The sequence below is a fragment of the Pseudorasbora parva genome, chromosome 2, assembly GCF_024679245.1.
Source record: "Pseudorasbora parva isolate DD20220531a chromosome 2, ASM2467924v1, whole genome shotgun sequence".
NCBI lineage: Eukaryota > Metazoa > Chordata > Actinopteri > Cypriniformes > Gobionidae > Pseudorasbora > Pseudorasbora parva.
Window position 1 is genome coordinate 3,389,643 of NC_090173.1, and position 25,184 is coordinate 3,414,826.

Sequence of the window (25,184 nt, forward strand, 5' to 3'; positions counted from 1 at the left end):
GTGTCTGTCTGCAGGCCTGCAGTCACTGGGACCCGGAGCGTGCCAGACTGCCATGCCCATCTCGGGACTCAATCGCAAAGCCAGTGCTGAAGCGGTCTCATATGAAGCAATCCGAGCAGCGTCACCGCGGCTGCAGATGCCATATGCCCCAGGAGCCTCTGAAATAGTATCAGTGGAACCGCACTCTTGCTCTCTATCTGCCTGAGGCAAGTCAGCAGTGACTGCGCGCGCAAGCCGGTAAGCTGCGCGCACATGGCGACAGAGTCGATCTCCATACCGAGAAAAGAGATCCTCTGCACTGGGCAGAGTTTGCTCTTCTCCCAGTTGACCCGAAGGCCCAAACGAGCTAAGTGGTGGAGAACCAGGTCTCTGTGTTCGCACACCCGGTCCCAAAAGTGGCCCAGTATGAGCCAGTCGTCGAGATAGTTCAGGATGCGAACCCCTTGTTGCCTGAGTGGCGCAAGGGCTGCCTCGACAATCTTCGTGAAGATGCGAGGGGACAGAGCTAGCCCGAATGGTAGTACGGCATACTGATATGCCCGCCCTTCGAACGCAAACCGTAGGAACGGTCTGTGTCGCGGAAGGATGGACACATGGAAGTACGCGTCCTTCAGGTCAATCGCTGCAAACCAATCGCATGGACGAACGCATTCGAAAAGGCGTTTCGCAGTCAACATCCTGAACGGAAGCCTGTACAGGGATCGGTTCAGGACGCGAAGGTCCAGGATCGGTCGTAACCCACCGGATTTCTTCGGTACAATGAAGTAAGGGCTGTAGAAGCCGGACTTCATCTCGGCTGGAGGGACGAGCTCGACCGCACCCTTCGCCAGTAGGGTCGCGATCTCCGCACGCGTGACTGGGGCATTGGACCCCACCATGGTGTACCGCACACCCCGGAACGGGGAGGAGCTCGCGCGAACTGAATCGCGTAGCCGAGCCAGATGGTCCGTGCGACCCAGCGGGACAGTCCCGGCAGCTGTAGCCACGCTCCCAAGGAGTGTACCAACGGGGTCACGCGGAGCACCGGCGTACCCTCGGTGGGGCAGCGAGGCAGCGTTACCGGCCCGGACTCGGGTGGCGTAGCGGCCCGGTGTCGGGGCGGCGGTAACAGCTGCGCCCTGACAGAGGAGACCAGGGAAGGACTCCCGTTCCACTGGGGTCTGCTCTGAGAGGGGGCTGGCGACAGAGAGGGACGAGAGCGGCGTGGCCCGGGGCGGCGCACACTGCCGTCACCGGTCTCTGGGTGCTCAGGGATGGGTTAATCAGTTCTTTCTTGCAAAGGTTGCTGCTGACCCGTGGGCCAGCAGCTGGACAAAGGATTCTCCCCCGGCCCTCCACCGGGGGAAGGGGCGGACCTGCCACCGTCCCATGAAAGAACTGCCCATCCCAGAGCTGTCCGCGTCCGGAGCGCCGCTGGCTTTATTTTCAGCAGGCTGCGGGGCTGGCGCGGACTGGGACGGCTTCCTGCAGTGCGCCCTGTGGGGTGGCCAGGGTGAAGGCTGCTGCTGTGGCCACGCGGGAGGGAGTCGCAGGAAGTCGCCCTGGCGGCAAGGAGGCTGAGGCAACTGTGCCGGCGGCGCTTAGGTGCAGCAGCAGGCCGCCGGGGCAGATGGCCTCAGTCTGCCTCTGGGGACAGCCAAGAACTGTTGGGCGCAGTCCCTGACCGTGCCGCCGATAAGGCCGGCCTGGGATATGGGCGAGCTGAGGAGGCGGGCTCACTCAGCCGTCCCACATCGACCAAGTAAGGCCAGTTGTCTTTCCCGGACCACAGCTGTGGACATCTCCTGACCCAGGGGGCGTGTGGTCACCTATGCCGTGCTGGGCGGCACCAAACGGTCGCGGGAAGACCCGGAGATCTCCCGGACCGCGTGCACTCCTCATGCATCTCGGGAGCGAAATGGCATTGGGGGCGGGGCCCGCAGCTGTCGGGTGCCACCTCCAAAAACCAATCGCCCAACCGCGAGCACTCGTGACAGGGTGGAGATTCACACCAGCCCGAGGCTCGCGGCTGCCCGAGATAACATGGCTGTCAACTCTAGGTCAGATTCTACAGTGCTACCACACCCGGAGGCGGAGCATAGCCGAATCGTCATCCCCAAAGGACTCTAGCCCACCTTGAGATGCGGCAATGGACCTCTCGCCGCTATCTGGAGTATGAACGAAACGAACGGGGCGTCAGCAGACGGTCCCGCTGCTTCAGTCCAACACTCACTGGAAGCGATGTGCAAGAGGGCGGGAGTGGCCCGAGGAATGATCGTCGGGGTTCTTAATACCACAGCACCGCCCTCAGGTCACCCTGGCCACCAGCCAAAGTACCACCTCTCTCGGAGATGGTAGATCGGGGTGTGGCACAGGGGACTCTCTCTCTTTACAGAGATCATTGAGTCTCGACCACAACATCGCGATGGTCATGTTCCCACAGAGGGAACACAGCACATCCACAAACACTGTCCGAACGTGCTGGGCCCAAACACGTCGAGCAGTGAATGCGTCCCAAAGACAGCAACAGATATCGACCGCACCCGGAAGTGCACGGGCAACCCGTCTTGAAAAAGACGTGCCACACGCAAGCTCTTTTTGTGAGAGGAAGCTCTGCAGAGTGCCGAAGCGCCCAGGGAAAACACACACAGCTGTTGCAGATCACTGCACAGATCAGCAGGCAGGCAATGTGAGATCGCTGGAACACGCCGTTACACCAACACCCTGGAGAACCGCTCGTCTCGAAGACTGAAGAGAGGACTTCAGAATTCAGGCTTGCCGGAGTGAAGAGATGCTCTTGGCTCCGAAGCAGAAACATAATGCGATTCATGCCAGCTACTTCCTTATATACCCAGGTGGGTAGGCGGATTTACGCATGCAAATTTCGCATGCCCATGGCATTGGCACTGCCATTGGGCGCTTTCTAAGATCTCGAAGATGATTGGCTTCTAGGCGAAACCCCCATTCGTCAGTCACTGACGTTACGTCGGAGTGACTGAACGAAAGGGAACAGGGTAACTTGGGAATGTTCGAACATTGACGTCCCTTACAACACCCTTGTTGTCCTGATTGACACTGACTACTCTTCCAAGTTTAAATTGCCCTCTCAGTGCATTTTGATCCGCTATCCAGACGATGTCTCCAATTGCAACATTCCTATGCATGGTATACCACTTGGTCCTTAAGAATAAATTTGGAGCTGCAAGCTGGCTCCAGTGTCTCCAGAATTTATCCACCATCACCTGCATTGCTTGGAGGCGTTTAAATGGGTACCTGGAAAAGTCGAATGTTTTGACATCACCGCTTTGGGATGCTCGCCCCAGCAGTAGTGCATTTGGAGTTACATACTGGATACAGTCTTCCTGGGCTTGCGCTCTGGCATCGATAGGCCGCTCGTTCGCAAGATTGGCTGCCATCTGAAGTACTGTTTGGAATTCACTGTAAGTGAGACCAGACTCGACTCCACAGTTTTGGAGATCCCTTTTTAGAATGCACACTGCAGCCTCCGCAGCTCCATTCCTGTGTGGAGAATCGGCTGGATGAATTTTCCACATCCATTCCGTTCCATTTCGTGCGGCTGTTTCTTCTAGAGCAGACTTGTCGATGCCCTCCAGGAACTTGTAAAGCTCCTGTAGAACCGGTCTTGCACCGATGAAATTGGTGCCAGGATTTGAATAGATCTTTATACGAAAGCCCCTTATTGCAGCAAATCTTTGAAAGGCCATTAAGAAACTTTCAGTTGACTGGGAGTTTGCCAACTCTGCGTGGATTGCTCTGCTTGACATACAGCAAAAGACAACACCCCAGACCTTCATGGAAGCTCTTTTCTTAACATCATCTTTCACAAGGTAGGGCCCAAAGAGATCCACTGTTGTAAACTTGAAAGGTACAGCGGGCTGAGATCTCTCTGGTGGCAAATCACCCATAACTTGTTGACACTTCTTTGCTTTGGTCCTCCGGCATTGAACGCAGCTGTCGACAACCTTTTGGGCTATTCTTCTACCCCTGATGACCCAAGCCTTCCTCCTCATCCTAAGTAAAGTTTCAGCCAAACCTCCATGGCTTTCTCTGTGAGATTCTCGGGCTAGCAATGTGGACACCCATGCATTGTAGGGAAGGATTGGGACGCTAACTTGATCTTCTTTAAAGACCTGCACTCTTCCACCACAAACCAATAGCCCAGAGTCCGGATCCTCGTACACAACCAACCTGTCCCTGGTGGTGTTCGGGAAGGTTACACCTTCTTGCGCAGCGAGAAAAATGTCTCTCAGGGCATCTTGCCTTTCTCTCACAGTGATGGTTCCTGTTGAAGAGACTGCCTCCCACTTTGGGTTATTTAAAGTTTGATTCCTGCCAAGGAACTTTTTCACTGCCCTCCAAACCCACGCTACTGTGTTGACTAGTCTGGATAGATCACTGAACTGCTTCATAATGAATACGTTTTGGACACTTGATCCTGCAGGTGGTCTCCTGGGTTCTGCTTGGACTTGGATTAGATCCTCATTTTGCCTTGAAAATTCAGCTGGTCCCTGTTGTTTTAATTTAGACCTTGTCAGTGCAGCTGCAAATGCCTTCTTTTGAAGCGTACTGATGCTTTCTCTGGCAGTAGCTGCTATATCCTTTGCTGACTTGATTGGCCACTCATCTACTGGTAAGCTAAGGAACTTTGGCCCATTTTGCCACTCTGAATTTTCATCAAGACTTTGAGGATTAGCCCCCCTTGTGATCACATCTGCAATGTTCTGTGGACCTGGTATCCACCACCATTCTTGTGCTTTCATAATTTCTTGGATTTCTCCAATTCTGTTAGCGAAGAATGTTTTATAGCCATAGCTCTCTCGCTGTATAGCACCAAGGACAGTTTGGCTATCAACCAAGTGATACCACTTTCCAACTTGAATTCGGCTATGCTGCTCAAAGTACTTTCGCAGCCGCGAAGCAAACACTGCTCCACACATCTCTGCTTTGACAGCGTCTCCTTTGTGATCTAACAGGGTCAGTTTTGCTTTGGACTCCACAAGCTTGATGATTGAGCCCTGATCAGAATTCCATCTGAGGTACATTACCGCACCATAAGCATTTTCACTTCCATCTGAAAAGGTTATCGCCCAAGGTTTATCACTGGAATTTGGGGGAGTCAAAGCTCTAGTGAACTTAATCTGGCCAAGCTGGACATACTCCTCAAAGAGCTTAACCACATCTTCCCTTAGACCATCTGAGAGGGCGGTGTCCCAACTTTCACTGACTGGAACTCTTCCATCTTTTGCCTCTTGGAAAGCTCTGCGGACCAAAATTGCCCCCTTCTGCTTGGCAGGAGTCACTAGGCCTACTGGATCATACACCCCTGATATCTGACTCAACAGCTCCCTCCGTGTCAGTGGGTTTGGTGTTTGGGTTCTGACTTGCTCTTGCAAAAGATTCTGACCAAGTCGCATTTTCTTTTTTCTCTTTGAGAAATTAATTGATGTCATTACACGCAGCTTGTCATCTTCCACATCATAGCCCAGGCCAAGTGCTTGTTTTCATCATCGTGCATTTGGTTTGGTAGAACCATGATATTTTCTTTGGTTCCAGAGGGCTCATCTTCAGACTCACCCCTCCCACTTTGATCTGAGAAGACCCATGGTTTGAGAAGAAATCCTCCTGCCTTTAAGATCAGCTCCACATTTGCTACGATGGACTTCAGCTGGTTAAAGTCATTGTGGGACGTGAGAATGTCGTCAACATAGCTGTCTTGATGGAGCACTCTGCGCTCTTCCTCGAGGTGAGCAAAGGATGGTAAATTACCAGTTTCACGCATTGCCAGCTGCGCGATGCACCCTGCTGGCTTGTCTCCAATGTTGACTCGTGTGACCGCGTATTCCTCCAGCTCCTCGTCTTCAGAGTTTCTCCAAAGGAATCTGTGAAGATTAATTTCACGGTCTTCCAACCAAACGGAATTGTACATTTTCCTGATGTCTCCTAATGCCGCATACACTCCACTCCTGAACCGCAGCAGGACAGCACGTATCTGGTTAAGAAAGTCTGGCCCTTTCACTAATAAATCGTTCATGCTAACACCTTTGAACCTTTGGCTGCTGTTCCAAACAAGCCTCACTGGTGTTGTGACTGAGTGAGGGTTAGGAGCAATAAGATGGCTTACATACCACACAGGGCCAGTCCAGTTTGTGATTGTGTCTTCAGATAACTTTACAGTAGCCCCTCTGTCAAGCATATCATGCACTTGAGCGCTATAGGCAGCCTTCCATTCAGGTTCTTTGGCCAGCTGTTTCTCCATCCGCAAGAAAGTAGCCTCAACTGCCTTCCTGTTGTTTGGTAAGAAAGCTGGATCTTCCAACCAAGGATACTTGGCATGCCAATGTGGCTCCTTGCTGTGGTTATCCTCCATAACGTAAGTGAGGCCTTCTCTTACTATTTCGAGTTCCCTCTCCTCAGCAAGAGTCATTTCCTTCCCACCTGGTTGGCAATTTCCACAGCGGCACCCGCCACATTTAGGCTCACATGCTGCGCCGATGGAATCCCACTTCCACCACTCCAGAAAGTCTCGGGTGCTGGATGATGAGCTTGATTCATGAAATTTGCCTAATGGCTTGTTTGGCGGACAGAACTCCATTACTCCTTCATACTTTACAGCAGCCATTCTCATCGACCTTGCGAAATGCGTTTTGGACTTGTGAGTCGATACAGCTACCTCCTCAAAAAGCTCAGGATGAGTTCCTCCAACCGTCTTTCCCAGTGGTCCATCCCATAGAACAAGGTCTCCAACCACTCTGACCCTCTGAGGGGCTAACTGACCTTCTCGGTGGCTTATAAGCATTTCAACTACTTTAGGCCTTGCCAGTTCGGTTAAAGGAACATCTGGAAAGAAATTTTGCAATCGCTCAGGTGACACTGTTTTTTGAATCTCTGCAATGCTTTCTAATCCATAGCAAGCCAACTGATGTGACCTGAGAGTGCCCTGGATAGTTTTTACTCTGATTTTAAGAAGATAACGTTTGGTTCTTACACGAACTTTCATCCCTCTGACTCTGTGGATGACAAGAGTGATTCTCTCACCTCTCAGGTTCAGACGATTTGCAGCACTGTGTGTTATGTAATTAGTGTCTGATGCCAAGTCAATTAGTGTTCCAATTTTCTGTCCGGCATTAGCGGTCACATTGAGAAGCATCATGATTACTGGCAGTTCCAGCAGCCCACCTTCTGCTTGCAAACTTGGGTGTTCTTTTGTCACATTAAATGCCCTTGATGCTGTGTTTGAGAACACACTTCGGCATTGCTGTGCTAAGTCTGGAGGGAGTTTACAGAGGAAGTCCTCTTGATCCTTTGTGTAATCCCTCTGGCCTCTTCCTCCTTCAGGATGAGGCTTGCTCTTTTTCTGTATAGCGCTGCCCTCTCTCCTTTCAGCATTTGGGCATAAATAATAGTGATGCTCAGGAACGTTCTCTTCTTTGCAGGCTTGGATTTTGCAGAGAAAGTTGGGTTTGCAGAATGAATGGTCCTCGTGGACTTCAAGACACTTTTTACAAGCTCCCAGTTTTCTTACTGCGGCCTTTTTGTCCGTTAGCTTTAGTGAACGGAACTGTTTGCAGAAGTAGAGCTTCCTTTTGTGTTTAACGTCATCACAGACTACACAGATTTTATGGACTTTGTTCTTGCCCACCTTGGCTCAATTCTTGACTCCCTTCTGCTTGGTTCCTCATCCCTTAGCTGTTCGAGCTGCTCATAAATGCTCTCTTGCTTTTTGAGGAATGCTAACAGATTATCAAACCGATTTTCTGGGGTAACGGAGCTCTGCTGGTCAGAAATGTGAATAAGCCATTCCTTCTTGAGAGACTCAGGTAGCTTTCCTTCAATTGACTTTGTTACTAAAGGATTTTTGATAGCGCCAGTGTTTCCAAGGTCACATAAATCTCCAAGTGCCTTTTCTACTGTTTGGATTAATTCAACTATTTTCTGTGGCTGGTGACTTCTGATAGCAGGGAGTTTTTGCAAGTCCTCCACTATTTCAATAGCAATAGCTGTCATGTTTCCGTAGCGGTTTTCCAAGACACGGAAAATGTCATCTGCTGTATTATAATTGGTGAGGTGAAGATCTCTTACAATTTTCTCTTCGAGACTGTCAAGAACTTGGATCTTTTTAACCTCCTTGGAACCGGTAGGTTCGCCCTGCTTCTGAAGCGCTTCCCAGTCTCTCTTCCACCTGTGAAAGTCACGTTTGTTACCAGTGAACTTTGGGAGGGACGTGGGCTTTAACTTAATCGTTGCCACAGGGCAGCTAGAGATCGTTGTTGGCGGTGTTAACTTCTCTGCCTCCTCCTCTCGTCTCGCACGAATGAAATCAGCTTTTCTCGAAACTAATCTGGTAACATTGAGCTCGAGACTTCTCAGGCCCTGGCGGAAGTTATTTTGATCACCTTGGGGAATGCACCGCTGCCACCGGCTGTGCAGGTTTTTTGCGGTCTTTACCAAACTTTGAAGGTGATTGAGCATGAATTCGTATGCTTCTTGATTGCCATCTGGAACTACTGCTGCGACACGTTCACTTTCAGCTACAGCAACCTGCAATGCTATGGACAGTTCAATATCTCCAAACTTGGCCCAGAGAGTTTCTTGGAGAAGACATTTAACTTCTTTCAGTTTTAACTCACATTCGCTCGCTGTTTTATCAAGGTCGGCTCTCTGCTGTTCTGTTAACACAGGTGACTTATCCGTGTCCAGCTCCGCCTCTAATTCGATGCTTCAAGATCATCATTTCCTTCCATGACTTTTTCTGCTTGCTTTGTGAGTTTATTTAAACTGTCCTGAAGATCCTCTTCTGTCATCTCTTTATAAGCTCTGGTTACGGTGTTGATTAGTCATGTGAATGCTCTTTTCTCCACTGTCCTTTCAGCTTTCAGCTGTTTGAGTGATTTACCAGTCGCTTGCTCTGCCATTTTAACTTTTGTTAATGTTGGGAAAATAATTTATTATTCTTCAATCAGTTCTCTAGTCTCTTTAAGTTTGACAGGTTTCCAGCTGCTACTGGCTTACCGGTTTTTCACTGTCAAGCTTATCCTATGCGTGCACAATTTCCCCGCTTGAAAGAGAGAACGACATCATCAACGGAGGCCAACTGGATTCCACTCATCTTTTCTTTTTATTAACCCAGAAGAAAGGTGAAAAACCTTTGACAAAGACAAAAAATACAGAAAATATAAATGAATTGAAAATAAAGCTTATTAACCTGTTTCATTACATTTACATTTATGCATTTGGCAGACGCTTTTATCCAAAGCGACATACACTGCATTCAAAGTACACATTTTTACATTATTGTCATTATTGAGTTTGTGTAAATTTGTAACATAAAGCACTCTCAAATATTATTAACCAGCTTAATAAACTTAATTAATACATTGTAAATTCCAGAAAATGAACTTAAATCACTCACAATCACAATGTCCATGTGAAATTATATTTCTCACACTATTTTGTTATTTTAGCGAACTGTTTCGTCACGTGTGGACTGAAGAAATACTTTACATCACATTCTCCCGTGATTAAGCCAAAATACAACCATATACACAAATCACCACAATAGTAACACAATACCATTACTTAACAACATAAAACTGTATTTAGCTTTTAAACATTCATGTATTGAACAGCTAAATTAGGTCACGAAACTCTCCGCGCCGAGCCCAGACAAGTTTGCTGCGTCATCAACTAAAACGCCATCTGCCGCTAAACCAGCGTCATCTGGCTTCATTGCAAAGTGCAAAAATAAAGCACTCACCGGCTTCCACTCCAGGATCTGATGATGTTTAAAGTCTGTGCACTTTTTCTCGCGTCCAGCTCGGGAGTTTTGGCAGAGCTCGCCCGCCGCGTCTCATTACAACACTGAATCTGAATTACCATAGTTATTTTCTCGTTTATTTTTATTTATTTATGTATTTTCTATGCTATTCATTTATCATTTGTATCCTGTTTGTAATTAATTTATCTTTGCCAGTTTGACTTGACAAGCCATGATACAAACCGAACCGTGAGCAATCTGTACCGTTACACCCCTAGAGTAACGTATGCGAGGGGGTGCCACTACATTGTGAACATTTTCAAAGGGTGCCATGACTGAAAAAAGGTTGGGAAACACTGGAATCGACAACAGCTTCACTATACTGGTATTTGCAGCAATTTTTGGTCAACAGTACAGCATAGTGTGCATTGATTATTACATCAACCACATGTACAGTGCCTTTCCTCGGCCAGTCCTTCTGGCGTTTGCCGCTGGCTCGGATGTCTCTGTAGAGGTTAACATGACATATGCTTTGTCTTGTGTACATCTAATGTGCGATCTTTGGTCCAATTAATCTATTGTTGATTTTTGGTATTAAATAGTATTTGTGCAATAATTATGGTCTATTATTGACCACTTAAAATATTTTTCTTCTAATATTTATATTATTCATATTATAATTAGTGTTTAATTAAGGTTAAAATCAAACGGCAACCTCCCGCGATCTCTCTTGAAGTCAATACAGAAGTAATGCAAACTGTAATTCCTCGACTGGCCACTAGGGACAGGCTCCAGAAGGAGCAGAATCTCATTGAGCCCCATGTTAAAATTCCCAAATTTGAAGAGGAAAACATTTTTTACAGCCTGGTACAAATTGTGGTTTTGGCCTATACAGCTAATTTTGACCTTCATGACAACTCATGAAGTGAAAGGTGAATTTTTTTATAACTCATTCGTTTACGTTATATAAAGCCTTAAACAGTGCTTCCTGCTTCCTGCTTCCTGCTTCGCTACTGTTCGGACGCTCTTGCTTACTGCTCCGCGCTTTGCTCTATCGCTTCTATATTTTATCTCATAACTTCAACTTCAGCAAATCAACACAGCACTCAAACAACAAAGCTTAACTTTTATGATAAAACTTGAAACTCTGGAGACTGGATTACTACAAAAAAGCGAACACTTCATTCGACCAGCCTCTCCCTGCCATCAGCTTACATTCCGGAAGGGAAAACACAGCTGCCTACTATCGAAAGGATAAGAAAATGCCTCTTTTAGTTCAAGAATCTACATGCTGCACAAACTGCCACAGACTTTCACAACGGATTGCAGTTCTTGAAACAAAGTTATTTGCGCAACTACCAAACCGGACGAATCACACAGCAGAGCTTCATCACGAACGTCCTCTGCACACAGCTGGTGAGTCCCGTAAATTTAGTGCTACTCAACAGATAGAGAAACAAGTAACTGATCAACACATTAATCGATGGCACAAACAGGGGGCAAGACCCAAACGCACTCGAGACGTCAGATTGTCACGAGCTTCATATATTGCTGCAGTAGCATGCTCTACCCCAGACACAAGGATTGCAAACACTAGTTTCCGACCACCATCGATACATCTCGAAAACAGATTTGAAGTATTAATGAATGAGGGTGATGAATCCCAAAACGTAATGAATGTGATCGAACACAGATTGCATCAGCCCACAGCTAACACTAATGCTAACAGGCACTCAAGGTCGAGCAGACAGCGGCCCTCAGCTCAGAGCACAGCCGAGCCAAGGACTCTGATAGTGGGTTACTCTACAGTCAGAAACATTAGCAGCAGAGATACAACTACATGCTGCCTTCCACAAGCAACCATTTCTGATGTAAACAGGGAAATTGAGAACATTCTGATGAAACATAAGACCGCAAATCAACTAATCATTCATGTGGGGAAGTACTATATTCAGAGAGAGCAGTCAGAACTCATTAAAAGGGATTTCAATGAACTTTTTGAAACACTTAGCAAACTGAAAGTTCAGCCGTTCATCAGTGGACCACTGCCAGCAAGAGGAACAAATAGATTCTCACGGTTGCTTGGGCTTAATACATTTAATCTCCTCTGGAGCCAGAGACAATTGTTTACATCAAATGGCCACCACCCAAACAAACTTGGTGCAAGAGTGTTAAAGGACAATATTTATTTTTCCCTTCATCATCCTTCAGCTGTGTGTTCTAACCCACTCAACCTGATACAGAGTATGGACAACCACAGGACTTCTTTTCAGCAGCTGAATGGACATGTGGCTGACACATCCCACAAGGACAATGATAAAACCACGCCCCCACAACAACAATTGCTCACGGACACACTCCCAGCTGAGCCCTGCCCACAGGGCTCACCACAGACTGACTGTGAAGGATTAGATCTGCTCCAAGATTCAGCACCCAAGGATGATTTTCTGGAAAATGGACAGGGAAGCCAGGACAACATATTTCAGCTTCCGATAACACCAGAGCAACAGCCCCTCACCGGACATGTCATTCCTCTCTCCAGCATCCCCGCATCTGAGCTTCTCAGAGAAAATGGAGGACTTGGTTCATGCTGGAATCAGACTATCACACTCGATCGCTATGAGCCCCCAAATATCGACCAAAAATCATCGAGCCCCACAAACACCAAAGCCTGTGGGCCCAGCTCGTCCTCGCCCTCCTCCTGTGAGATTTCTTCGGTCACAACGCCAGGGCCCACACCCTCCTCCATCTGTTGTAGGTGAACCAAAAACAACTGATTCCAGCTCTCAGTGATGTGTTTTGGGTCCCCGCTATGATAACAGTAACTTTATCAAATGTTTACATACCAAGGGGGAACCCAGTGTGCCTGCCTCTTTCTCTATCTCTGTTCTGTTACGTGAAAGAAAGTCTATGGCCTTGTCAGGCCGTTTAATAAACCAATATAATCTGCTGCCTGTTACCTGCCAAAATAGGATTAATGTGGAGAAAAAAATTATTACTGTTAAGTTAGCGCTTTTAAACATCCGTTCACTTAAGAACAAATCATTTCTAGTCAATGACCTAATAACCACTAACAACCTAGATTTTCTGCTTCTAAATGAAACGTGGCTAGAAGAAAACTGTAGTGCAACAGTCCTAAATGAAGCAGCCCCTCCTAACTTTACTTTTATGAGTGTTTGCAGATCTGTTAGGAGAGGTGGGGGTGTAGCTGCTCTTTTTAAAGATTTCTATCAATGTAAGTGTGGCAAGGGGGGCGTGGTTCAGCGAGGTCTGCAGCGGGAGAGAGAGCCGCGGGACAAGCGGTAAGTGAGTGGGTTGGAAGCAGATTAATAACACCTGTCTCTTGTTCCAGTAATGAGCGCGGAGAGGGTATAAAACATCGGTGGAACCGGAGACCAGGGAGAGAGAGAGTCGGACGGTTGATGCCAGAGACACGGAGACTGAGAAACCGGAAGCGCCGACCCGGAAGCGATCATTGTTGTTTTGAGTTTCGACGGAAGTCACACGCTGAGTGTGCCGTTTGATTATTGATATACGAAATAAAAGAGAAAGCATCAACCATCCAGCCGACCCCTGTGTCCTCTTCCTTCCTCACACATACGAACATTGTTACAGTAAGCAAGTATCATTTGGTGACTATTTGTCTCTAGAATATCTGGGTATTGTGTTAAAAGTTTCTCCACGCATCCTGCTTATCATTATTTATAGGCCTCCGAAATACTCTGCAGGCTTCACTGAGGACTTTACAGAACTGTTATCAATAATTTCCTCAGAGTTTGACTGTTTTGCTATTGCTGGGGATTTTAACATTCACATAGCCAATATTGAATCCAGTACAACAAAAGAGCTCATGACTGTTCTTAACACTTTTGATTTGACACAGCATGTAAATGGACCCACACACAATCGTGGACACACTCTAGATTTACTTATCAGTAAGGGTCTAAACATTTCATCAATTGTTATTAAGGTTGTGGCACTGTCTGATCATTTCTGTATTTTCTTTGATATATCAATCTCTCCTGCCATTGAAGCTAGATCTGTCTCTGTCAAAAAGCGATATTTAAATGAGAACACTAATGTGCTGTTTATGAAGGCTTTATCTCTAACACCAAGCATATCTGCAGACTCTGTTGATTTTCTCCTTGACTCCTTTAACTCAAAAGTTAAGAGTGTAATTGATGATATTGCTCCTCTAAAAGTCAGGAAAAAGAGTACCAAACAAAAAGCACCTTGGAGAAACTCAACAGCAATACAAATAATGAAAAGACAATGCAGAAAATCTGAACGCATGTGGCGGAAGACAAAACTTGTAGTCTATTATAACATCTATAAAGACACCCTTCATGCTTTCAATGTTGAACTAGGCAAAGCTAGACAGACCTTCTTCTCAAATATTATAAATAGAAACATAAACAACACGCGCACTCTTTTTGCTACTGTCGAGAGACCAACAAACCCCCCGAGTCAGACTCCTAGTGAAATGCTCTCAGACAGCAAATGCAGCGAGTTTGCTTCCTTCTTCTCAGAGAAAATCAAAAATATCAGAAAGGCAATCAGCACATCCTCTAGTTGCTCTGGGGTCAGTCAGATCATACCAAACCCTCGGAAAATTACCATGTCAGATTTCGACGCTATTGACTGCAAAATTTTAGAAGACACTGTACAGCATCTTAAAACATCAAACTGTGCCCTAGACACACTCCCCACTTCTTTCTTCAAAAGTGTGTTTAACTGTTTAGAAGCAGATCGCCTAGAAGTGGTAAACTCCTCACTTCTCTATGGGACTTTTCCAACCGCCCTTAAAACTGCAATAGTTAAGCCTCTTCTGAAAAAGAGAAATCTGGATAACTCCATACTGAGCAACTACAGACCAATCTCAAATCTCCCCTTCATAGGCAAAATCATTGAAAAAGTTGTTTTCAATCAGTTGAACAAATTATTACGCTCAAATGGATACTTTGACAATTTTCAATCTGGTTTCCGTCCACATCACAGTACAGAGACAGCGCTCATAAAGATTATAAATGATATTCGCTTAAACACTGATACAGGCAAAACATCAATTCTGGTACAACTGGATCTCAGTGCCGCATTCGACACTGTTGACCACACCATACTTCTAGACAGGCTGGAAAACTGGGTCGGGCTTTCTGGGATGGTCCTCAGATGGTTCAGATCATACTTAGAAGGGAGAGGTTATTATGTGAGTCTAGGAGACCTGAGTGGGCATCCATGACATGCGGAGTCCCACAAGGGTCCATTCTAGCACCTCTCCTGTTTAACCTGTATATGCTGCCACTGAGCCAAATAATGAAAAAGAACAATATTGCTTACCACAGTTATGCTGATGACACCCAGCTCTACTTAGCACTATCACCTAATGACTACAGCCCCATTGACTCCCTGTGCAAATGCATTGATGAAGTTAACAACTGGATGTGCCAAAACTATCTTCAGTTAAACAAAGACAAAACTGAAATCACTACATTTGGAAACAAAGATGAAATTCTCAAGGTGAACGCATATCTTGAGGCTAAAGGCCTGATAACAAAAAATCAAGTCAGGAATCTTGGAGTGATTTTAGAGTCCGACCTGAGTTTCAGGAGTCATGTCAAAGCAATAACTAAATCAGCATACTATCATCTGAAAAATATTGCAAGGATTAGATGTTTTGTCTCCAGGCAAGACTTAGAGAAACTCGTTCATGCTTTCATCACCAGTAGGGTGGACTATTGTAACGGCCTTCTCACCGGCCTTCCTAAAAAGACCAATAGACAGCTGCAGCTCATACAGAACGCTGCTGCCAGGATTGTGAGCAGAACCAGAAAATATGACCATATCACACCAGTCCTCAGGTCTTTACACTGGCTTCCAGTTATATTTAGGATCGACTTTAAAGTACTATTACTTGTTTATAAATCACTCAATGAGCTAGGTCCTCAATACATTGCAGATATGCTGATTAAATACAAACCCAACAGATCACTCAGACCAGCAGGATCAAGTCAGTTAGAAATACCAAGAGTTCACTCAAAGCAAGGAGAGTCTGCTTTTAGCTATTATGCCAGCCGCAGCTGAACCAGCTTCCTGAACAGATCAGATGTGCTCCAACAGTAGCCACATTCAAATCCAGACTCAAAACACATCTGTTCAGCTGTGCATTTACTGAATGAGCTCTGAGCACTGTATGTCCGACTGATTGCACCCTATCTTATCTCTTTATTCTTTTTATAATTGTTTTAGTTTACCTTTGTTCTTATCTCTGGTTATTGTTTATTTATATGTTCTTTTGAGTTAAATATGACAAGTGAAAACTGGGTTTGATGGAAATAGTAAGTTTGACAATAAGGTTTGAATATGTGTAAATCTGTGGAGGGTATGATGAGTGAGTAAGGGTTTAAACAAGAAGGTTTCTGAGTAAAAATCAGGGAAGAGTGATCAAAATGGATGTTATGAACGTGTTTGAGAAAGAAATGAATGAGAGGTGTTCTAATTAAGATGGTACATGTATGTAGGCAGTAAACTGAAGAATGTTTGTTTTTATATCAGACCATTATTGTGGATCTGACCATTTTATTTTATTTTACCTTATTTTTTTAATTATTATTATTTTTTTTAATTACTATTATTATCTTTACGACTGTTTTAACTATGCTTGTTTTTAATTTTTTATTCATCCATATGGTATTCTTTTTTTCTCATGCATTTGTTACCACTGTTTTAATTCATTTCTATGTAAAGCACTTTGAATTGCCATTGGGTATGAAATGTGCTATACAAATAAACTTGCCTTGCCTTGCCTTGCCTTAAAGTTCTGCATAATTAAGGGCGTGGTTACTTTGAGTGGCAGGTGGATAGCCATTTATCCGCCTTCTATAGTCTATGCGTTACCTAAGCTCCGCCCACATTTCGCCTTTTTGTTCATTTTCTATTATCTGGGAGTGACAAGCGATGACTCGCTCGCAAGATGGCAATGCCCAGCTCGCCCCTACTTTAAGCCAAGGGGGTAATCTAGCACTCGGAAAGAGTTCCACCCCTAGGGGCGGCCATTGCTAACCAAGCCATCACCTGCTGTTAGCATCCCATTGACTCCCATTCATTTCTGCGTCACTTTGACAGTGAATAACTTTACATCTGAGGCATATGAAAGACTCCATTTGTCCATTGTTTATTTCTAAAGAAACACGACAATGCATAAAAGGCTCCATTACCTTCTAAAAAACAAGATATTTGTCAGATTTCACTTTCCACATCTACTAGAAGACCTACAGCTGTCAGACAGGAGGCTCACGTCACATCTACGTCCTCAAGCTTAGTCTGAGCCGGCGCAGTTCGCTCAGCCATCAGGAAGTGAGTGCTCCTTTACTGACATCACTTTCCGCCGTTGAAGTCAATGGGATTGCTCTGTCCATGTCTTTTACTGTCTATGCTTTAAGCTTCAGAATGGGTTATCAGAATCCTATGGGTGACGTCACGGACACTACGTACATATTTTTTTTACAGACTATCGTTAAAATAGAGAATTCCAATTCAAAGAGGCAAATTAGAGTCATTTTGTGGCCGGAAAAATAATATTTTTCATTTGTAATGACATTACCCACAAAGTGACTGTATGGCTCTTTAATAAATAAAAGTGAAGTTGCTTAAAGTATTGCAGATCATAACTGTTTACTTATTTGTTAGACATGGTGAGAAATTTTAAAACATTAATATCAGGTCTGAATGAACTCAACACATGTTCCTCTCATGCTCGCTGCTGCAGCACTAAATGTTTATTTCAGGAGGAAGACGCCAGAAAAGACGCTCAAGTACCGCTGTGCCTGATGAGTACAATACAGACATGAGCCTGTCGCTTAAAAAACTGTATATAGTGTGTGATAATATGAGGAGAAATACTGCGAACTGCTCGACCCACCTCAGAGACTCGATGAAGAAACTCAATAAGGGGAGGGGCGAGCGAGCGGTGACGTCATTGACCGCCGACTAGTATTTATGCGTGATATTAGGCTTGTTGGACTTCATAAGCTATTGCTGTGTGCGTCCAAATTTGCCTACTTATACTACGTCCTAAAAGTATGTTTTTTTTTTTACAAAAAGTATTTTAATATTTATGTTTATTTATCTTTTTGACATCTACGGCTGGCTATATCTTCTTAAAATTAAAATATATATAATAGATACTTCTAAACTATTGATTGTCCCTGTAATAAGGAACAAACATGGAAAATCTGTAAATGTGGATATATCAATATTAATGAAGTTTGACACTGGAGATATGAAATATTACTCGAGATCTTTATTTTTTAAGTTATATGATCATTGTCAGTTTCTGGGCATATAAAACTGTAACGTTAATGATTTTAAAGGTTTACAGGATTTCCACTGGTCTTAAAAAGTCTTATATTTACCCACAATTTAAGGATCTGGAAGTCTTGAATTCAGTATTATGGCATTAAATTAGGGCCCTATGATTTCTGTGATCCAGAAAACATAGACAGAATTGCAGAATCCTTTCATAAAAAATTTATTTACTGTATAATGCAGAATATGTCAAGCTTTGGAGGAATAAATTAAGTTACTGGTGCTCTTTGATCATTTCTGACCGAAACATTTTCTGTTTTAAAATTTTAAAAGTCACAGCTTCATCGGACATGATTCGAGCATGCTAATTGGTCGGGGGAAAAAAAGCAGCGTTCATTGTCTTTGGTCGTAGGAAATGAATGGGAAACCGGCGAAAACACAATCTACAAATCAGCCAGAATACTGAAAAAAGTACACAGCAGTAAAGGGGTGACACTCTAAAACATCAAGAGTGTGATATTGAAACACACACACACACACACACACACACACACACACACACCTATGAAAAATTGAACGTATGAACCACATTTTGAATTTTTAAAAATCACCGCTTCATCTGAAAATGTGTTTGAAGTTTGTGTTCTGAAGTTGAATGAAAGTTTTAAATGATAAATGGACCACAATGCAAAATGTGTTTTAGTGAGTGTGAATATATTATCGTTCAGTAGAACCGTTTAGTAGTATTTTGTCATATGTCCTGACTGGAATAATGTTTTTTGTAACAGCAAAGAGTCAGAATAAAGATAGATGATATGCTGATCAGGTTTGTGCACAATTCAGAATTGAACTGAGAATGATTCCCAAATTCCAATTCAATTCTTGAATTTGAATTGATTTAAATTGATGTCAAAACAGGATATAGAATTACAATTTGAATTTGAATTAAATGAAGCAGAATTTAAATTCAAATTATCAAAGAATAATTAAATAATCAAAGAATAATCAAATAATTCAAAGAAAATTTTAAAGAACTTCATATACATGTCCATGTTGCCATATTATCTTCTTCTGCACCTGTTGAGAGAATCTTTAGTGTTGCAGGAAAGATCTTCCGACCAGAACGGTGCAGACTCAATGATAAAACACTTGAGGAGCTGTTGAGAATTAGATCATCAGTGTTGATCAGTGAGTTTGGCATTTGAATTAATGATAACTGCATTAACAACAACTTTGTGTTATTTGATTACTTTGAAATGAAAATAACATTGGAACAAAACTAATGAAACAATAATGAGGCTTGAATTTAGGAACTGATTAATAAAATTAAGGAAAATAAGGTGATTGTTTATTTTAAAGGGGTAGTACTTCAGCGCTGGAAAGATGAATCTGTATTTAAACTGGGTCATTAATGTAGTAGAAATGTAAAATTATTTTTGAATTTGGTGCCTTCTAGACTGAGAAAAGACATCTCATGGGGATGAAAGACTACAATTCCCAGAATGCTTTGAATGCAGCACCAGCATCTGTTGTGCCCCTTAATCCAATTCTGCCTCTGAGTTTCAGAAAGTTGAGAGAAATTGGTGCAGTTATTCAAAGAGTGTTTGCTGTTGTCACATTAAAGGCAGTAAGGCTTTGCCATTGCGGTCCTAATTGTGGCAGGTGATGGAGGCATTGAAGGGAATTTCTTAGTGCTGAGTAGAACTTCTGTCCCTTTGTGGAATGGTTTTACCTTCCTTGGTGGGTCCCAAGATGGCCTGGTCAAGTTGCCTCAACCAGAGCGGCTTGCATATCTTGTGGAATCCTCTTGAACTTGGATTTCATATTCTAACCAGTCTGAGAAGTCAAGAAGATTAGGAATCTTCACATCTAATAATAAAAATAATAATCATTTGTTCGATTTATATAGTGCTTTTTAAGGCACTCAAAGAGCTTTACATTGAAGGGGGGAATCTCCTCAACCACCACCAATGTGCAGCATCCATCTGGATGATGTGACGGCAGCCATATTGCACCAGAATGCTCACCACACACCAGCTGATTGGTGGAGAGGAGACCGAGTGATGAAGCCAATCAGGAGAGGGGGATGATTAGGAGGCCATGATGGACAGAGGCCAGTGGGCAAATTTGGCCAGGATGCCAGGGTTACACCCCTACTCTTTTTCCGAAGGACATCCTGGGAATTTTAACGACCACAGAATGTCAGGACTTCGGTTAAACGTCTCAACCGAAGGACGGTGCTCTTTGTCAATATAGTGTCCCCATCACTATACTGGGGCATTAGGACCCACACAGACCACAGGGTGAGCGCCCCCTGCTGGTCTCACTAACACCATCACTATACTGGGGCGTTAGGACACACACAGACCAAAGGGTGAGCGCCCCCTGCTGGCCTCACTAACACCATCACTATACTGGGGCGTTAGGACCCACACAGACCACAGGGTGAGCGGCCCCTGCTGGCCTCACTAACACCATCACTATACTGGGGCGTTAGGACACACACAGACGACAGGGTGAGCGGCCCCTACTGGCCTCACTAACACCATCACTATACTGGTGCGTTAGGACCCACACAGACCACAGGGTGAGCACCCCCTGCTGGCCTTACTAACACCATCACTATACTGGGGTGTTAGGACACACACAGACCACAGGGTGAGCACCCCCTGCTGGCCTCACTAACACCATCACTATACTGGGGCGTTAGGACCCACACAGACCACAGGGTGAGCGGCCCCTGCTGGCCTCACTAACACCATCACTATACTGGGGCGTTAGGACACACACAGACCAAAGGGTGAGCGCCCCCTGCTGGCCTCACTAACACCATCACTATACTGGGGTGTTAGGACACACACAGACCACAGGGTGAGCGGCCCCTGCTGGCCTCACTAACACCATCACTATACTGGGGTGTTAGGACACACACAGACCACAGGGTGAGCACCCCCTGCTGGCCTCACTTACACCATCACTATACTGGGGCGTTAGGACCCACACAGACCACAGGGTGAGCGGCCCCTGCTGGCCTCACTAACACCATCACTATACTGGGGTGTTAGGACACACACAGACCACAGGGTGAGCGGCCCCTGCTGGCCTCACTAACACCATCACTATACTGGGGCGTTAGGACACACACAGACCAAAGGGTGAGCGCCCCCTGCTGGCCTCACTAACACCATCACTATACTGGGGTGTTAGGACACACACAGACCACAGGGTGAGCGGCCCCTGCTGGCCTCACTAACACCATCACTATACTGGGGCGTTAGGACTCACACAGACCACAGGGTGAGCACCCCCTGCTGGCCTCACTAACACCATCACTATACTGGGGCGTTAGGACCCACACAGACCACAGGGTGAGCGGCCCCTGCTGGCCTCACTAACACCATCACTATACTGGGGTGTTAGGACACACACAGACCACAGGGTGAGCACCCCCTGCTGGCCTCACTAACACCATCACTATACTGGGGCGGTAGGACACACACAGACCACAGGGTGAGGCTTAACACTGAGCTATTCACTAGCATTAATCAAAGCCACCTGCTGGAGATGGGCAGAGCATAGCATCTTTGCCTTGCTGTTTTGACAGCGTGCTCTGACATTGGCTGATTGCCAGAGCTAGGTTCACAGACAAATTTCAAAATTACAGGTCACAATGGGCCTTTTTAATGTGACGTTCCGGTGAGGAAAAGGAAAGAGGAGAGAAAGAGTAAAGAGAAAAGAGAAAAGAGCTGACTACGCCACCCAGGTCACAAGACCAGGGAACTATCCTAATAAGGACACAGGTTCGATTTCCCCGTTGACAGACTCAGAGACGTGGAGTTACAAAAATACAAAATCTTTATTAAGCCAAGATAAAAATGTTAGAGTGAATAACTTGTATTTTGAACACCCAAAAAGGGCGAATCACTGCTGGCATAGACACGCCACAAGAGTGACACTGACGATAACTCACAGGCTCGTGGTTACCAGAAGCAGGACGAGCTAGTGCCACGCGTCGCTAGAGTCGACGATGGTCAGGGAACACCCACACGTGCACAGCACTTCACACACGCACACTCACTGCAACCAAGGGTCAATCACTATAGGTTGTAAACCATGCTCTGTGTCTCACAAGGACCCACCACCAAAAGAGCAACTAGCCCTCCTGCTCCGGACCCACGGCACCTGGAACACAAATTACCAAACAAAATAAAAGTTCAAAAGAATTCAACAAAAGGTTTGCTACATAAAGGTGGGTACCCACTTTATAGAAATAAATATACAGACAACAAAATTAATCCAACGTAACAAAAGAAAAACCACCAAACCACTCAACCTGCAACCATTGGGTTGAGAGAGAGAATATATGGAGCACTGCCACAGGCCGGGTAAAATTACCGCGCTACTACCTGCGCCGTGATACAGCAAAGAGGGTTACAGTGGTAAAACTAAAGAAAATAAAAACATACAATGACTACAACAAAGACAAAAACCCAGTGAAACAAACAAACAAAAATGTCAAAATTACAATTTCAAACAAGCTCAACTACCATAAACAAAAGTTAATAAAGCAACAAATAAACTTAACAAAAGAAAACAACACACAGGCATGCACCATATATAACAAACACATGGGCATGCTGAGCAAACAAACAAACGTTAATGAAACAATATTAAAGTAAATAAGAACAAAAACTAGGAACAAGACAGCAGCAATAAACGTCCTAGGCCAGGCAGCAGTCCTCAAACGCCCTTAAACAGGCGAATTAATTCACCTACAAGAAACTAAATGTGAGCTGCAATATCAACCATGGACACCAATCCATCATTATACCATGGTCTCACATACCATGCATGCGAAGATCACGTCATTCATCCGGCAGCCACAGATAATGAGATAACGGATGAGCTGGAATACAAAACTTTTCATAACCACACACACATACTAATAAAATAAATACAGCCCCAAAACGGGAATGAACCTACCATGAAGTCAATCAGCAATCCGTCAGCGGTGTTCAGAGCACTACAACGGGCACTGATTGTTAGACGGAGACTCGCAACAGCGAAAGCAAACCTTCTGCAAGCAAAAGCAAAAACTTTATCAGCACAACGCGGGTAGCTCTGCACAGCATGTAACAGTTAAAATCATGTGAGCCCAAACATAAAATCACAACCGGAAACAGCACTCACCTACAACAGAGGAAACCAGGGCACCGCAAAGACGGTCGCACAATGGCGCCACCCTTGGCAGCACTACAGCCACCCTTATATACGGTTGATAATGAGATGCTGATTACCCATACCTAGGGAAGAGTAATCGATCCCACAGAGGATGGATAGCACTAGATAATGGCACTTCACTACATTAACAAGCATACCTTAATATACACATGAAGATCCACACAGGAGAGAAGCCGTACTCATGTGATCAGTGCAGCAAAACATTTATTGATACATCAACCCTGAAGAGACACCTGAGAGTTCATACGAAGGAGAAGCCACATTCATGTTCTGTGTGTGGAAAGAGTTATTCACTGCTGCAACATTTACACACACATGAGAAAATACACACTGGTGTGAGAGAGTACATGTGCTTTGAGTGTGAGAAGACTTTTACTACAGGGAGTAAGTTAAAACAGCACCAGAGGATTCACAATGGAGAAAAACCTCACAAGTGTTCACACTGTGACAAGAGATTCAGTGTGTTAGGACATCTGAAAACACATGAGAAGATTCACAGCAGAGAGAAGCTGCACACGTGTGATCAGTGCGGGAAGAGTTTTTCTATTAAAAGTCACCTGAAGAGAAACACACAAGGATTCACACAGTTGAGAAACCACATCACCAGTCTCAAATAAGAAGTTTATCTTTATGTGCTGAGCAACAAAGTTAGTGTTTGACTGCTTGGAAAGTTTCTCATCATGACAAGAAAGTGTCTCATTATTAAGAGACATGGAGCTGTTATCAGTGGTGGACGAAGAACTGAATCTCAGAGCTTAAGTAAAAGTACAAATAACCAGAGCCATATTTACTTAAAGCTACACTGTGTAACTTTTTTAGTTTATTCTTAGCTAAAATCACTTAGTTCTTTCAAAAATATATGTGCTTATTAATGTATATTTACTTCTTTCAAGTAATAAAGTATTCTCGTAAGTTTATAATATACCATTGAAAACACATACGGGTGAGGGGTTCGAATGCCGGTCGCCATGTTGCTCCTCCATCTTAAAAGTACAGTAGCCAAAGAGGGACATACCCGTAAATTCAAGCTTCGCTTTTCGCGTTTTTACACTCGACAGCACCGTGTCGAATGTGAAGAGGGGGATTGCTTGAGGCTGCTATATGATGATGGAGGATCACTCTTATTCTCGAGGATATTTGCCAGAGTTGCCAAGGAAGCGGAAAAGAGAATCAAGACGGCAACGCAACAGGTAAATTAACAAGACAAAAGTCAATATTGGAGTGGCCTTTCCAAGATGGAAAGAGCTCATGAGGAGCAACGATTTTAAAAAGAACGCCGACGTTGCCTGCTTTCTTCTCGACAGGTAATATTAATTCAGCCTATTTGTGTATATTGGAAGTTTTATTGTTGCTTGGCTAATTATATCATGGTGTGCTGTGCAGAACACTAGAACGACGTCTAGGATAGTTTTCCTCGCGTCAATTAGGAAAAAGTAGCTATTGTTTACCTTATAACATAAAGTTAAATCCGTGTTCTATGACGGATAACATGAGATTAATATTTTAAATGCATTATAATTTGTAGGCTATATATGTAGGCACTTTAAATTTTAGTTATTTTTTCATTTATTTTACTGTATACACAATTAATGTAGTCTAATCTGATAATGCTAGTGTAAGTTGTTTCTAAGTGAGACTTTCACCTTTACTTTTACATCTGTCCAATAATATTATTCATTTAAGAGGTATTATTGTACGATGTAAATATATTTCACACTATGACACCTTATTATGACTAGCCTACACATGAATGGGGCACTGGTAGGTCATTAGACCTAAGAATAGAGTAAGGGTAGACCAGCCCATTGAGAATAATCATAAGGAATTATCAGTTATAATAATAAAATACAGACAGAACTATTTTCATTGAATTATAGGTAAATTA

At 44.4% G+C, this 25,184-nt stretch overlaps 1 protein-coding gene across 1 annotated transcript in view; it reads left to right on the forward strand.

The window, feature by feature from the left end:
* Positions 1-23,916, forward strand: part of LOC137089911 (zinc finger protein 665-like) — a 67,226-nt gene extending 43,310 nt beyond the window's left edge. Inside the window, exon 4 of the mRNA XM_067453481.1 lies at positions 23,472-23,916. Within this exon, the coding sequence (XP_067309582.1) occupies positions 23,472-23,916 (445 nt within the window). The remainder of the gene's footprint in view (positions 1-23,471) is intronic.
* Positions 23,917-25,184: the final 1,268 nt, after the last annotated feature.